Source organism: Scyliorhinus torazame, chromosome 8, assembly GCF_047496885.1.
Source record: "Scyliorhinus torazame isolate Kashiwa2021f chromosome 8, sScyTor2.1, whole genome shotgun sequence".
In the NCBI taxonomy this organism is placed as follows: domain Eukaryota; kingdom Metazoa; phylum Chordata; class Chondrichthyes; order Carcharhiniformes; family Scyliorhinidae; genus Scyliorhinus; species Scyliorhinus torazame.
This window is the reverse complement of record NC_092714.1, coordinates 233,205,830-233,221,722: the sequence shown is the minus strand read 5'-3', so window position 1 is coordinate 233,221,722 and position 15,893 is coordinate 233,205,830. Positions and strand designations below refer to the sequence as shown.

Below are 15,893 nucleotides of genomic sequence, written 5' to 3'. Positions count from 1 at the left end.
ACCTTTCCTCGTAAGACCTACTCTCCATTCCAGGCAACATCCTGGTAAATCTTCTTTGCACCTTTTCCAGAGCTTCCACATCCTTCCTAAAATGAGGCGACCAGAACTGTACACAGTACTCCAAATGTGGCCTTACCAAAGTTTTGTACAGCTGCATCATCACCTCACGGCTCTTAAATTCAATCCCTCTGTTAATGAACGCGAGCACACCATAGGCCTTCTTCACAGCTCTATCCACTTGAGTGGCAACTTTCAAAGATGTATGAACATAGACCCCAAGATCTCTCTGCTCCTCCACATTGCCAAGAACTCTACCGTTAACCCTATATTCCGCATTCATATTTGTCCTTCCAAAATGGACAACCTCACACTTTTCAGGGTTAAACTCCATCTGCCACTTCTCAGCCCAGCTCTGCATCCTATCTATGTCTCTTTGCAGCCGACAACAGCCCTCCTTACTATCCACAACTCCACCAATCTTCGTATCATCTGCAAATTTACTGACCCACCCTTCAACTCCCTCATCCAAGTCATTAATGAAAATCACAAACAGCAGAGGACCCAGAACTGATCCCTGCGGTACGCCACTGGTAACTGGGATCCAGGCTGAATATTTGCCATCCACCACCACTCTCTGACTTCTATCGGTTAGCCAGTTCGTTATCCAACTGGCCAAATTTCCCACTATCCCATGCCTCCTTACTTTCTGCACAAGCCTACCATGGGGAACTTTATCAAATGCCTTACTAAAATCCATGTACACTACATCCACTGCTTTACCTTCATCCACATGCTTGGTCACCTCCTCAAAGAATTCAATAAGATTTGTAAGGCAAGACCTACCCCTCACAAATCCGTGCTGACTATCCCTAATCAAGCAGTGTCTTTCCAGATGCTCAGAAATCCTATCCTTCAGTACCCTTTCCATTACTTTGCCTACCACCGAAGTAAGACCAACTGGCCTGTAATTCCCAGGGTTATCCCTAGTTCCTTTTTTGAACAGGGGCACGACATTCGCCACTCTCCAATCCCCTGGTACCACCCCTGTTGACAGTGAGGACGAAAAGATCATTGCCAACGGCTCTGCAATTTCATCTCTTGCTTCCCATAGAATCCTTGGATATATCCCGTCAGGCCCGGGGGACTTGTCTATCCTCAAGTTTTTCAAAATGCCCAACACATCTTCCTTCCTGACAAGTATTTCCTCGAGCTTACCAATCTGTTTCACACTGTCCTCTCCAACAATATCGCCCCTCTCATTTGTAAATACAGAAGAAAAATACTCATTCAAGACCTCTCCTATCTCTTCAGACTCAATACACAATCTCCCGCTACTGTCCTTGATCGGACCTACCCTCGCTCTAGTCATTCTCATATTTCTCACATATGTGTAAAAGGCCTTGGGGTTTTCCTTGATCCTACCCGCCAAAGATTGTTCATGCCCTCTCTTAGCTCCCCTAATCCCTTTCTTCAGTTCCCTCCTGGCTATCTTGTATCCCTCCAATGCCCTGTCTGAACCTTGTTTCCTCAGCCTTACATAAGTCACCTTTTTCCTTTTAACAAGACATTCAACCTCTCTTGTCAACCATGGTTCCCTCACTCGACCATCTCTTCCCTGCCTGACAGGGACATACATATCAAGGACACGTAGCACCTGTTCCTTGAACAAGTTCCACATTTCACTTGTGTCCTTCCCTGCCAGCCTATGTTCCCAACTTATGCACTTCAATTCTTGTCTGACAACATCGTATTTACCCTTCCCCCAATTGTAAACCTTGCCCTGTTGCACGTACCTATCCCTCTCCATTACTAAAGTGAAAGTCACAGAATTGTGGTCACTATCTCCAAAATGCTCCCCCACTAACAAATCTATCACTTGCCCTGGTTCATTACCCAGTACTAAATCCAATATTGCCCCTCCTCTGGTTGGACAATCTACATACTGTGTTAGAAAAGCTTCCTGGACACACTGCACAAACACCACCCCATCCAAACTATTTGATCTAAAGAGTTTCCACTCAATATTTGGGAAGTTAAAGTCACCCATGACTACTACCCTATGACTTCTGCACCTTTCCAAAATCTGTTTCCCAATCTGTTCCTCCACATCTCTGTTACTATTGGGGGGCCTATAGAAAACTCCTAACAAGGTGACTGCTCCTTTCCTATTTCTGACTTCAACCCATACTACCTCAATAGGGTGATACTCCTCGAACTGCCTTTCTGCAGCTGTTATACTATCTCTAATTAATAATGCCACCCCCCCACCTCTTTTACCACCCTCCCTAATCTTATTGAAACATCTATAACCAGGGACCTCCAACAACCATTTCTGCCCCTCTTCTATCCAAGTTTCCGTGATGGCCACCACATCGTAGTCCCAAGTACTGATCCATGCCTTAAGTTCACCCACCTTATTCCTGATGCTTCTTGCGTTGAAGTATACACACTTCAACCCATCTCCGTGCCTGCAAATACTCTCCTTTGTCAGTCCTACCTGAGGACCCCAAATTCATCCGGTCAGTTAAACTCGGGTAACGGAGTAACGGCACTAACCCCCGCCCTACCCGGGGATTCCACCCATTCTTATCCTGCAGCGACCCACACACACCTCATGTTCCCGTCACTTCATACGCTCTGGAATGGTTCTCTATACTCTGCGTTGCCTTTGGCAGGCCTTAGTTTCACCTTCTCTACTTTCCCTTTGGTTATGGGATAAAGAATGCATTTTGCCACGGTCTGTATGCTCACTCCTTCTTTCCTTTACCTTCCGCGACCCCCTGGTCGCTCCCCACCTGCTATTTACACATATGACGCAATTGGTTGCTATACACACTGCTACACGCGAACTACCTCCCGGGACGAACTGGGACGAAACTCTATAAAACTGGCCGCCCTGAAATTCGGCTGGTTAAGATAAGCCTCAACCACCACTGGTTGCAAGTAAAAAAAAGACTGGTCAGAGAAATTGTCCGCTCACTCCCCGCATCGACCACAAGCTGCGAGAGTCTGTGTACTTAAAAAAAAAAACAATTTTTGCATTTCTTGTCTCTCAAAATGGTATTTAAAAAAAAAAAAAGAGGGAGTCGCACATGGTGACAATCATAACGGGTAATTGGAGTAAGGAGAGAAATTACTAATAAAACGAGATATTAACCGAAGATAATAACAGATACTATACTTGCACCCCCAGGATTAGCCGGAAAACAGAAAACACAGGATGAAGCAAGGACTGCTGACACGCGTTTGGATCATCGCTGGGCTTCTGCAACTGCACGCACAACGGATTGTTTTAACAAACACTACACCAGCCCCGAACACTACCACACAACAGGCCACCACCAGCCCGGACACTATACCACACATAAAGGCAGACGTCGAACCCCCACTTGGTGCGAAAACATTGCCAACTGGAACCCCCTTTCATACTTAGTACAGGCCCTTTTAGTAATTGCAATAATCTGCACTGTCATTCAGACACTCTGATTCCGTAAATGGCGAGCAAAAGCCTCCCGCTCCCCGATACATACGGTCCGATCCCCCTTCTTTGGAATTCAACAAAATTAAACGCATGTACTAACCGCTGCTAAGAATAAACCATGTACCTCTTTAACTTTATTAGGATTAAGTAGAAATGTGATGCTGCTGTTTTAAATTTTGTGCTGTATATAAATTCTTTGACATTCACCAGCAGCATGAGAATAGCTGAGATAGTGTTAGCTAGAGATCAACTGTGCGGATAAATTAAATGTTTTATAGTGACCTGAATTATAATGACCATTAGAGATGAATTAATTTATGAATGTATTAATGAAATATTAGGTAAATATCCCAAACCATAAGATAGAGTAGAGTAGAACCTTGCCTTGACCAAGGGTGACTGGTCCACCAAGGATAAACAGGGATCGATAGTGAGAGCCACCACGCTTCGCGTTCGGGATCAAGAGGACGGGATGTAGCCATCTAAGATGGCCACCTGTAAAGGACCATGGGAATTATGGCCGACCCAGGACTCAGACAGATACAGAGCCTATGTGTATCTGAAACACAGGTAACCATGCCTGATCGACACCCGCGCTCGTTTGCATTTCAATGGCGCATTTCCCTGGGACAATAGAACTCCAGTCAAGCAACCGGTACAGCCACGGACTGATCGGCACCACTCCCTTTACTCAGAAAGCCCAACTGCCAAGGTCAATGACCGCTAAGGACCCGCCCAGCTACCAAGGCACCCGGCCCTTTATTGGCCGAAATCGAAGACAGTGATCAGAGCCCTGTCGAACTATTGGGTCCAAGGTTAAGGACCGTCCCAAAGAGCGCAAAATCTCAGAGGGATAAAAGAGGACACAGCCATGTGTTCTGTCTCTTTTGGATCTGGCCTGTACCAGCCCGATTGCAGCAGGAACAGCCAGCTAAGTTCAAGACCAACGATCGCTACCTGACAGCTGAGCCCAGCAGAGACAGAGCCACCTTCTTCGAACCAGCCAGGTGAAATTCAGATAAAGGCCTTATCCATTTGCACAGCGCCGGTCGCCCTGAAGTTAAGTATAGGTTTTTGTAGCTGATAGGTGTAGTTTAACTCATAGTAGATATTGTGTTTGCATGTCGACATAACCCTTGTGTATGTAAATAAACCAGCTTTTGAACAAACGAACTGGTTGTGTGGTTATTTGATCGATATAAGGGAAGGCTTGTGGTTCACCAACATCAGTATTGGCGACACTGTTGGGATTGAAACAGGCAACAGAAGGATGGAGGGGTTCTACAATTCATGGGCATTATTCATTATGCACTTTCAAGAACTGGATAACATTGAACATTAGTTAGGGCAAGTTGATGGGAGGGTTGGGGGGAGGGGGGCTGTGTGTGTTGATGGTGACTATGGGTGATCCCTAATTCCTTTTTGTCATTTGTTTGTGTGAACATGCGGGCTAATGTTTGGGGTTTGGTGGGAGGATGGGATCGTTGTTATTAATATGGGGATTGACATATTTGTTATTGATTATTGTTTATTGATGGTGGGTGTAAATTTGGGAGAAAATGTGAAAAGGGAGGAGAATAAAAAATATTTTTAAAAAAACTTATCTTGGCCTCTCCAGAACTTCTGCACGGTTCAGCGTTTGGGATTTGTGCCATGCAGATTTTCAAAGCTAAAATCCTGTTGCAGCATCAAAGATGTCATCAGGGCAACAACTTGGGCCCCTGCTTACATCAGAAATCATTGAAGATGAAATGTTGCCAGGCAGGAAGTTACAACCTCGGGCTAGTGAGAGGACTCGGATGATTTTAAGCCCTTCCAGCTCAGTTCCCAATGGTGGAGCTGGGAGTTAAAGTCAACCCTTCTAACTGCACTATTGAATCCTGTTATTTTATTGGTTAGATTACCCCTCAATCTGCTAACCTCATGGAAATACAAGACATGTTTATGTAATCTGTTCTCATAATGTAACCCTTTAAACCCGGGTATGCTGCTGGATCTGCACTGCACTCCAATACCACTGTATCCTGTGGTGCCTTCAACTAAACAGAGGGTCTGACCAAACCTCTGCACAACTGAAGCAAAACTTTCTGCCTTTGGAGATAAAGGCCAACAGTTTTTCAACTTCATATATATTTTTTTGTACCCGTGCACAAACTTTTAGCAAGATACGTACCAGGGGTGAGATTCTCCGACCCCCCGCCGGGTCGGAGAATCGCCGGGGGCTGACGTGAATCCCACCCCCGCCGGTTGCCGAATTCTCCGGCACCGGATATTCGGCGGGGGCAGGAATCGCGCCGCGCCGGTTGGCGCCACCCCCCCCCCCCCGCGATTCTCCAGCCCGGATGGGCCGAAGCCCCGCTTGCTAGGATGCCTGTCCCGCCGGCGTAGAATAAACCACCTACTTTACCGGCGGGACAAGGCGGCGTGGGTGGGCTCCGGGGTCCTGGGGGGGCGCGGGGCGATCTGGCCCCGGGGGGTGCCCCTACGGTGGCCTGGCCCGCGATCGGGGCCCACCAATTCGCGGGCGGGCCTGTGCCGTGGGGGCACTCTTTCCCTTCCGCCTCCGCCACGGTCTCCACCATGGGGGAGGCGGAAGAGACTCCCTCCACAGCGCATGCGTGGGGATGCCGTGAGCGGGCGCTAACGCTCCCATGCATGCGCCGCCCGGAGATGTCATTTCCGCGCCAGCTGGCGAGGCACCAAAGGCGTTTTCCGCCAGCTGGCGGGGCGAAAATTAGTCCGGCGCGTGCCTAGCCCCTTAAGGTTGGGGATCGGCCCCCCAAGATGCGGAGGATTCCGCACCTTTGTGGCGGCACGATGCCTGACTGATTTGCGCCGTTTTGGGTGCCGGTCAGCGGACATCACGCCGATACCGGAGAATTTCGCCCCTGGACACTGAAATTCCTTTTTTCATCTACAAGTCTCTAGGCTTGAACCCATATTACGATTTCTCTTTCTAGGATCCAGCATGGAACTCTTGTGTGCCAAAGGTTTTCCGACTCACTTAGTCAATCAAGTCCCTTTGCAACTTCCTTTCCCATCCACACAATTTTCTGTGCCGGCTTGAGTTCTGCAAACCTGGATAGACGGGCTCTCTATTGCTTCATCCAAGTCTATAAATGTATATATATTGAAAACCTGAGGTTTCTGAACAGATTCCTGGAAGCACTGTATGTCACATCCTATTAATCATAATCCACTTGTCTGTATCTTACCTTCCAACCAATTACCAAACCATATCTCCACTACCTCCAATGTTGTGTGCTTTCACTTTTGCTAATATTCTCTTTGCCAAAATGTGGTGGATTTGTGGCTAATGACGTTCTTTTAAAGGCATGTGTTTATCACATATGTGATGTAAAAAATGTGCTTTTTATATATTGCAGGGATTTACGATTCAATCGTATTAAGGAAATTCGACCAGCCGCATTCAGGAGACTGAGGAATCTGAACACATTGTGAGTACAATATAGCTTTATTTTCCAGAACCATTTTATTCTGTCCGTGTAGGCTTACATAAGTTTGGAACATGTTGACAATTAAACCATCCAGAGTGTTTTGTGTACTTGGGGTTGGTTCCAAGATCTACACAATGCAGAAATCATTGTGTGGCATTTAATGTTCTGCTGGATTTTGGATTCCCTCCTAACTAGTGAGGGTGGATCTTTTATTGGTAGCAGTTGTGCAGATGGCAAAAAGTCTGGGCGGCTTGAAAAGGTTAATTGGGTTATAAATGCTGTTCATTTTTTGACAAGTTTTGTACAAAGAATTTGAGTTGAATTAGCTGGCTTTATTGATGTAGCTATTATTATCTCTGTGGCCTTTTTGAAGCTGATATTACTGCAGATATCAATAGACTCAAGGCAGCTATAAACAGTCTTGTATGAAATGTTGGGTCATAACCCCTTTGGCTTAAAGGGTTGAATGAATATGTCGATGGTTAGACTTTCTGCTGTGTTGCGTTATTTCTATCGTTGCTTCGCTTGGAAACCATTGTAATTGGCAATTCTACAAGTGCAGAGACTTTTACATAACTTGATGCTTTTAGTCCTTCTCCAAAGAATGCTGCTGTTTGTCAAGTCTGATGTTTGTATTTCCAGTGAAATGGTAACAGTTGAACCATCCTGAGCTGACCAGGTGATGATTGATGATGGGCTTGTGGGAATAAAAACAATGAAGCGTTTTTTTCTCCCTCTTTCTTCCTCACAGCTGTGTGTGTTCACTCAGGCTGTTTGACCAATGTCACTGATTACACTTCATTTTAAGTCACTGTATATTTGTTATGGTCTGAAATATCTCTTGCTCCCCATTACTGTTCCTCCTTGGGCCTTTTATCTTGGGCTAGTTGCTAGGGAGCTTGCAACCGTCGTCCCACAATGTTGCCGTAACCTCCAGATCTCACCACAGCCAAACTCAGGGACCTGATCAAATAGAGGGAACTAGACCTACCTTCCAGATTCCATAGCAACACATCAACTGCTCGTCTTTAGAAAGAAAATTCGTAGCATTAAATATTTTTTATATTTTCAAAATGTAAAAAAACTTGAGGGTGAACAGATGGTTCCAGTGTGCTAACGTTTTAAACAGTTATTGAAATTTAAAATGAAAGGGTAAATTTATGAATGTGCTCTCTTCCAATGCAGAACCTCACCTGCCAGAAGCACATCAGTAATTTTTTGTGTGCTCACATATGTTTTTCAGTCTGTTAAAATAAATTGATGTAAAATCACTGGTCGGGGCAAGGTTGAATGATTTCCTGTTTGGCGTTACTGGCACAGTGGCTCCATGTCAAGAGTCGTCATTTCTTATAATATGCCATGAAGGATAAACATTGACTAACTCTTAGCTTAAAACGTCAGCGTTGAAGGTCTTAAGTACTTGAATCAAAGACAGCTGGACCAATCCCGAGCAAAAGCTGCTATGCCAGGAATATTTTACATTTTTTTTTTCAAATAGTTTATTTGTTTTTTCACTTCCCTTTGATTTTTACATTGCACTGCAGTCCTTTTACTCACCCCCTCTAAAGTCGATGAACCCTTCAATTGATCTTCATCAGTGTCACTCTTTATGGGGTTACTTCAGTGTTTGAGTGGGAGATAGATTGGTACACTCTCTACTCGTTTTGCTGCCTGTCCCATGGGTTTTCCAATGCAAAATAGTGCAGGAGTTATGATCCTGTTTTCCAGTTTTACTTGTTGTCACCTTAGAGCTTTTCCCTTGAAACTGGCTACTTTTATGTAGAGTAACTGGTAAAATGGCGCAGTATATGGAAAGGCATTGGAAGAGTAACTAAAACCTTAATCATAGAATCTAGGGTGGGATTCTCTGATCCTGAGGCTGTTGGTGCCATCGGAAACGCCGTCGCATTTCCCAGCGGTGTCAACACAGCCCCAGGATCAGCAATTCTGGCCCCAGGGCGCTGGAGTGGTTCACGCCGCTCCAGCTGCTGATCCGGCCGTGGAATGGGCGCCAGGGGATGCGCGCATGTGTAGTGGGTCCGGCACGAACCCGCACATGTGCAGTCACCCCGGCGCGATTTCTGCGCATGCGCGGTGTCTCCCTTGTATGCGCCAGCCCCGACCCAACATGGCGCAGGAGTACAGGGGCTGGCTCAGAGCAGGTTAGAACGGCGCCGGCGGGACTCTTTTTTTTTTTACGGCCACTTGGCCCATCCGGGCCAGAGAATCACGGGGGGGCCGCATAGAGCAGCCGCCGACCACGCCGGCCCCAATGGCGCTGCTCTGTGTAGAATCACGTCAGGGCGGCGTGGCGCAATTCGCGCAGCCTGCCAGCGATTCTCCGACCCGGCGTGGGGTCGGAGAATCCCGCCCACAATCCCTACAGTGCAGAAAGAGACCATTCAGCCCATCGGGTCAGCACCGACCCTCTGAAAGAGCACCCTACCTATGACTACGGCCCCACTCTATCTCCAAAAACCAACTAGCCTTTGGAAACGAAGTGACAATTTAACATGGCCGATCCATCATAACCTGCACATCTTTGGACTGTGGGAGGAAACCGGAGCGCCCGGAGGGAACGCTACAGACGGAGGTCAAACGTCCAAACTCCACACAGTCACCCAAAGTCAGAATCAAACCCGGGTCCCTGGCAGCAGTGATAACCACTGTGTCACAGTGCCGCCCTTGGGTGAAGTCCCTTCCATTTGGCTGGTTGCTGTTGAATAGCTACTCTGGGCCAATGTGGAATTGTTCTTCCACTGGCTTTACATCCAAATGTTGTTTAGTTATGAATAGGGACAGCTTCAGACAGGATTTGCAGGAGAGCATCAACAATAACTTGCAGTTAAGTAGCACTCTTAGCATAGCAAAACCCAAGATGCTTCAGAGGAGAGTAATCAGACAAAATCTGATACCAAGTAAAAGATGATATTGGAAGAGGTGACTATAAACCTGTTCAAAGAGTTATATTAAGCAGAGTATTGAAGGTAGAGAGAGCTATGAAGAGGCAGAGAGATTTAAGGAGGGAATTTTAGAGCCAAGGGCCTCGATGGCTAAAGATGTGGCCACTAGTGTTAGAATGAAAGCAATGGGCAATACGTCTATGATCAGATTAAGAAGAATACAGAGTTCTCAGAGGGTTTGTATGGCTATAATAATAATAATCTTTATTATTGTCGCAAGTAGGCTTACATTAACGCTACAATGAAGTTACTGTGAAACCCCCTAGTCGCCACACTCCGGCGCCTGTTCGGGTACACAGAGGGAGAATTCAGAATGTCCAATTCACCTAACAAGCACGTCTTTCGAGACTTATGGGAGAAAACCCACACAGACACAGGGAGAACGTGCAGACATTGCACAGGCCGTGACCCAAGCCAAGAATCGAACCTGGGACCCTGGCGCTGTGAAGCAACAGTGCTAACCACTGTGCTACCATGCCGCCCGATCGAAGAGGTTACAGAAGTGGGAAGTGGTGATGCCATGTTTGGATTGAAACAAATGGTTGAGAATTTTAAGTGTTGAGGTGTTAGTGAAACTGGTGTAGGTCAGTGAGCTTAGGAGAGAACAAGATTTGATGCAGGTTAGTACATGGGTAGCAGAGTTTTCAATGAGCTGAAGTTTGGAGCGGGTGGAAGGTTAGAGGCCAACCAGGAAGGCATTAGGAGCTGGAAGTCTTGGTGGTGGGGAGGATGTCATGGTCAGACATCTGGCTCTGGGTCAAAGTTTTCAAACACCTGGTTCAGCCTGAGACAGTGTGGGGCTGGAATTGGTGGAGAGAAAATGGAGTTATCAGTGGGCACGGGCTAAGACAATGATCTTCCCAGTGTTTATAATGGAGGAAATTGCAGCATATGCAGCACTGGATGTCAGATAAGCAGTATAACAACTGGGACAGCATTGGACAGTGAAGTCAGCCTGGGTGTTGTGCAGTATTGAAGTAGTGCACAATCTGAGGTTCCGGCTTTCAGATGAGGCATTAAACTGAGCTCCTGCCTGTGTTTTTAAGGAATGTAAAAGATCCCATATCACAACTTGCAAAGAGTAGCAGGGCAATTATCCCCAATGCCCTAACTAATTTTATCCCCAATCACAGCCATTAAATCAGGTTATCTGGTCACTATCACGTTGGTGTTCGTGGGATGTTGCTGTGCATCGATTGGCTGCCATGTTTCCTCCATTACAACAGTGACTATACTTTACATTGCCTGGATGTTTCATTGGCTGTAAAGCACTTTGGGAAGTGTTGTGGTCATGAAAGGCACTGTATAAATACCAGCCTGTCCTTTTCTGGGAGGCAGCATGCAGATGAGAAATAGTAGTCAGCCGTAGCTAGATGCTTGGGGAATTCAATAAATGGGGTGGGGGCAGGGTGGTAGTGTGGGAAAAGAAGCCATCGCAGGAGAATCTCCCTGACCATGACTGAATTGTTAAGACTGGAACCAAGCGCATATTGGTTATTAGATATTCAGCTTTTCTGGGCGGGATTCTCCGGCTATTCCGCCCGGCGACCGGAGAGTCCCTCCCGAGGTCAAAGGAATTCTCCATTGTCCGCCTCTCCCCCGTGGTGTTCTTGCAGCAGGTGGGGTAGAAGAATCCAGCCCTGTGTGTGTGGTGGTCCCACAGTAGCTTTAGTTATAGGGCACTTAGTTTCCTTTTCTCACAGCTTAAGAAGCCAGTCCTGCTCTGTATTGGACCTGAATTTGTGTTTCAAATCATATTGGCCCATACCTTCCTGGATCCTCAGCGCCACGTTTAAGGGGTACCCCAATGATGCACTGGGGAATCGCTCCAGAAAGTTCCCACTTAAGAGTATACCTGGCAATTGTCCAGAAGTGCTAAGTTCATCTGGACAGTTGCGCTGGGCTGGAAACCATCCGACAGAAGTGATTTAATTCTCTAACTTCAGAAGGTTGTGTCAGTTTTTTCCTGATACTCTGAAAGAGTTGGAAGAAAAAAATCACTTCTAACTCCAGAGTAACTATTCAAAAAACCCAGACCCAGCCACGCACAGGATCGTCCACCTTTAATCACCTCCTTTATGGCAGCTGGTGGTGTAAAAAGGGGGCGTTTCTTACCTCTCTGCACCCCAGTTGTGCTATGCTGATGTAGCCGGGGGCTCACTTCACTTCTCCTGTTTCATAAATTCATAGAATCCCTACAGTGCAGAAAGAGTCCATTCAGGCCCATTGAGTCTGCACCGAACCTCCGAAACCGTACCCTAAGCCCACTCTCCCGCCCTATTCCCATAACTCCACCTCACCATTGGACCAAATAAGGGACAATTTAGTGTGGCCAATCTACCTAACCTGCACATCTTTGCACTGTGGGAGGAAACCGGATCACTCAGAGGAAGCCCACGCTGACACGGGGAGAAAGTGCAAACTCCACACAATCGCCCGAGGTCGGATTTGAACTCGGGTCCCGGGCACTGTGAGGCAGCAGTATTAACCACTGTGCCACCGTGCCACTCACCTAGCCTGAGTGAGGAAGGTTGGGCGATTCAGGGGCTTTGGAATCCCAGAGTGGGTAAATCCATCGAGAGTGGCAATCTGCCGGAGATTGTCACTCTGAATAAGTTATGGGCCTTGGTAGTAGCATCCTAAGTCGCTCACTTTTCACTTCTTGAGTCCACCAGAGCTAGACAGCGGAGCAGATGTTTTAGTGGTGGATAGCATGGTTAACTGTGTTAAAGTCTAGAGGGGTTGAGAACAATGAGGAAGGACAGTGCACCCCATACACAGCTATGAGGTGTCATTTACATCTTTGATTTGGATAAATGGATTCAACACTTAATTTTTAGCAGATTCAGTACTGTTAATATTACTATAGTTAACATTTTGCAGCAGCGCGGACACACAACTCCATCTTGCTATGTTTTTACTTACTTAAACTGAATTCTTGTTGGAATAAAATCAAAAACTTTGATTTAGATGTTGATTTAGCAGTTCAAGTTTCCATTTCTCGTGTGCCAGACCCATCTGAATCAGTTGTATTGGTTCATTCTCTGAAATCTCTCAACGCCCTTTGTTTTGACATGCAGTAGGGCTCCAATTAAGAAGGAAATTCATGTTTTAAGAAGGAAGCTATCCAGCAGTATCTTGTGCAAACTTGACAAATGGGCCGTCTCTTAACACACACAGATTTCGCTGCAGTCCAATATCCAATAGAGTAGTGTATAATTTAGGCATTAATTTTGCCCTGGGATTATGCGTGATACTTGATATATATTGCTATTTCAAAAGAAACACAAGTATTTTCTTTAGCAGTTAGCTGTTTTGATGGTACTTTAAAAAACTTGCAGCCTCTTAACAGAGGTGGGGTATGAGGTGGATGAACTGTTACAAATTTCATGACTGTGTATTTAATTTAGGGTAAAATGGAGGAATTAAAGGGTCATGTGACCTATTCTGAATTCTGCTGCCAGCAAGCCTGTATGGCTTGGGTGATAAAGATTACACAAAACTAAAACGTTTGCCAAGCTTTGGACAGAGGGAGGATTCTCAAGGGTAGCTGTAAAAGTTTGGGGATTAGATGTCTATTTGTAACAGGTGGAAGGTGCTGTCTAAAGGAGCCTTGGTGAGTTCCTGCTGTGCATCTTGTAGATGGTACACACTGCTGCCACGGTGCGTTGGTAATGGAGGGAGTGAATATTTGTGGATGAGGCACCAATCAGACTGGCTGCTTTGTCCTGGATGGTGACAAGCTTCAAGAGTGTTGTTGGAGCTTCAATCATCCTTGTAAATGGTGAGTATTCCATCACATTCATGACTTGTGCCTTGTAGGTGGTGGACAGGCTTTGGGAGGGGAGGTGAGTACTCACTGAAGGATTTGTAGCTTCTGACCTGCACTTGTAGCCGCAGTATTTATATGACCATTCTAGTTCAGTTTCTGGTCAATGGTAGCCCCAGGAGGATTTGCCAATGGTAGTTTTTAAAAATTCAATTACAGAATGTGGGTGTCACTGTCTGGGCCAGCATTCATTGCCCATCCCATATTGCCTTACAACTGAATTTCAGAGGGCCATTTCAGAGGGCATTTTTAAGAGTCCACCATATTGCTGTGGATTTGGAATCGCATTCAGGCCAGGTCAGGCAAGGTTGGAATAATTTCCTTACTTACAGGACATTAGTGAACCAGATGGATTTTTATGACAAGCAACAATGGATTCATGGTCGTCATTAGTCTTTTAATTCCAGATACTTTAATTGAATTCAAATTTCACCATCTGCTTTCTGGTGAATCTCCCAGGGAAGTAAGCCGATTTGGGAAAGTTGCCTTTTCGCTTGGCCAGGTCCAGCTTTCATTATCTAGGAGTCCCATGATTGGGCATTGCTACAGAAATCAATTTCAGGGACCCGGTTAAAGTAGTGAAGACTGACCTAAAGAAGTGGGATAACCTTCCGCTGACTTTGGTGGGGAGGGCTCAGTCGGTCAAAATTAATATCCTCCCAGGTTTTCCTTCCGAAATCTTTCTTCGTGTGAGACAATAACATGGTCTTGTCTTTTGTTTGGCAGGGGCAGTACACCTCGGGTCCATAAGGGTTTATTTGCAAAGGGATAGGCAGTCAGGAGCCTAGTGTTGCCCAACTTGTTATACTACTATTGGAGGGATTGATTTGATTTGATTTATTCTCACATGTACCGAACTACAGTGAAAAGTATTTTTCTGCGGCCGAGGAACGTACACAGTAGGTACATAGTAGACACAAGAATAATCAACAGAGAACATTGACAAATGGTACATCGACAAAACAATGATTGGTTACAGTGCGGAACAAGGGGCCAAACAAAACAAACAAGGCAAATACATGAGCAAGAGCAGCATAATGCATCATGAATAGTGTTCTTACAGGGAACAGATCAGTCCGATGGGGAGTCGTTGAGGAGGCTTGTAGCTGTGGGGAAGAAGCTGTTCCTATGTCCGGATGTGAGAGTCTTCAGACTTCAGTACCTTCTGCCTGATGGTAGGGTCTGGAAGAAGGCAATGCCTGGTGTTGCTAATTGTGTTCTCTCTTAATTTGGCTCTGTTAAATTACGTTTGCTCAACAGTCGCCAGGTATCTTTCGATACCGCTACAAGGTTCAAAACTGAATACTGATTAAAGATTCGATACACCAGTCAGTAAGTTCAAACTCAATGCTCATTTATTTACACACACAGTCAAATATACTCATGCATAAAACTCTACAATCTAAACTATCACTACTACTAAAAGCCTATACTTAGCTTCGGGTGCCCACTCAGTCAGAGGAACAATGGCCGTTGCTCGGTTCTGAGGCTGCTGGGTTGAGCTGTTTACAAGACAGCAACTAGGAGCGTCTATCTCGTTGCGTGCATTGACTTGGAACTTACTTGGTCTGGAGCAGCTTTGGCAGGTCTCTCCTCGCTGAGAGCCAAGGCCAAGACAGCGATTCCCTCTTGGGGAGTCCTTTTTATACTCGAAAGGGCTTCGCGCGCTTTTGGGCAGGCCTTGAACTTGGCCCCAATTAATTGGGCCGTTTCCCAATCGTTCTTATCGATTTTCCTCCAATAGGGGGGTGGGTTCCCTGATTGCTGGGCGTGTCCTGGGTGGCCGTTGGTTTGCTTTGTTTTAGTCTCCTCTGGCACCGGGGTGTCTGTCTTAGCATTGTTTACCTAAATGTTACCCTTTTGTCCCCGGAGATGACTCATTAGTTTGTAGATGGTTCTGCAGTCTCGGTCTTGTCTGGGAGCTATAGCTCCAATCAACAGACAAACCTTGCACCTACTTACTTTCTCGGTATTGTCCAATTTTCGCTGCATTCTTTGCAAAGTGTCCATTTTGTAATCGGGACGTGTCTATCCCAGATGGCTACAGACCCTCCTTGTGATCCTCAACGCAAAGCATGAAGGATCACATTACTGCGTCGTCTTCGTTCTCTGACCAAACGGGGCACCCATAATCAGGCTCTACTCTGTCCTAAGATATGAAA

General features: G+C 46.1%; 1 protein-coding gene across 1 annotated transcript in view; it reads left to right on the top strand.

Annotated features, from left to right (window-relative positions):
* The window catches only part of LOC140428455 (peroxidasin homolog), a 323,476-nt gene that overhangs the window by 126,009 nt on the left and 181,574 nt on the right, over positions 1-15,893 (top strand). Inside the window, 1 exon segment of the mRNA XM_072514932.1 lies at positions 6,868-6,939. Within this exon segment, the coding sequence (XP_072371033.1) occupies positions 6,868-6,939 (72 nt within the window).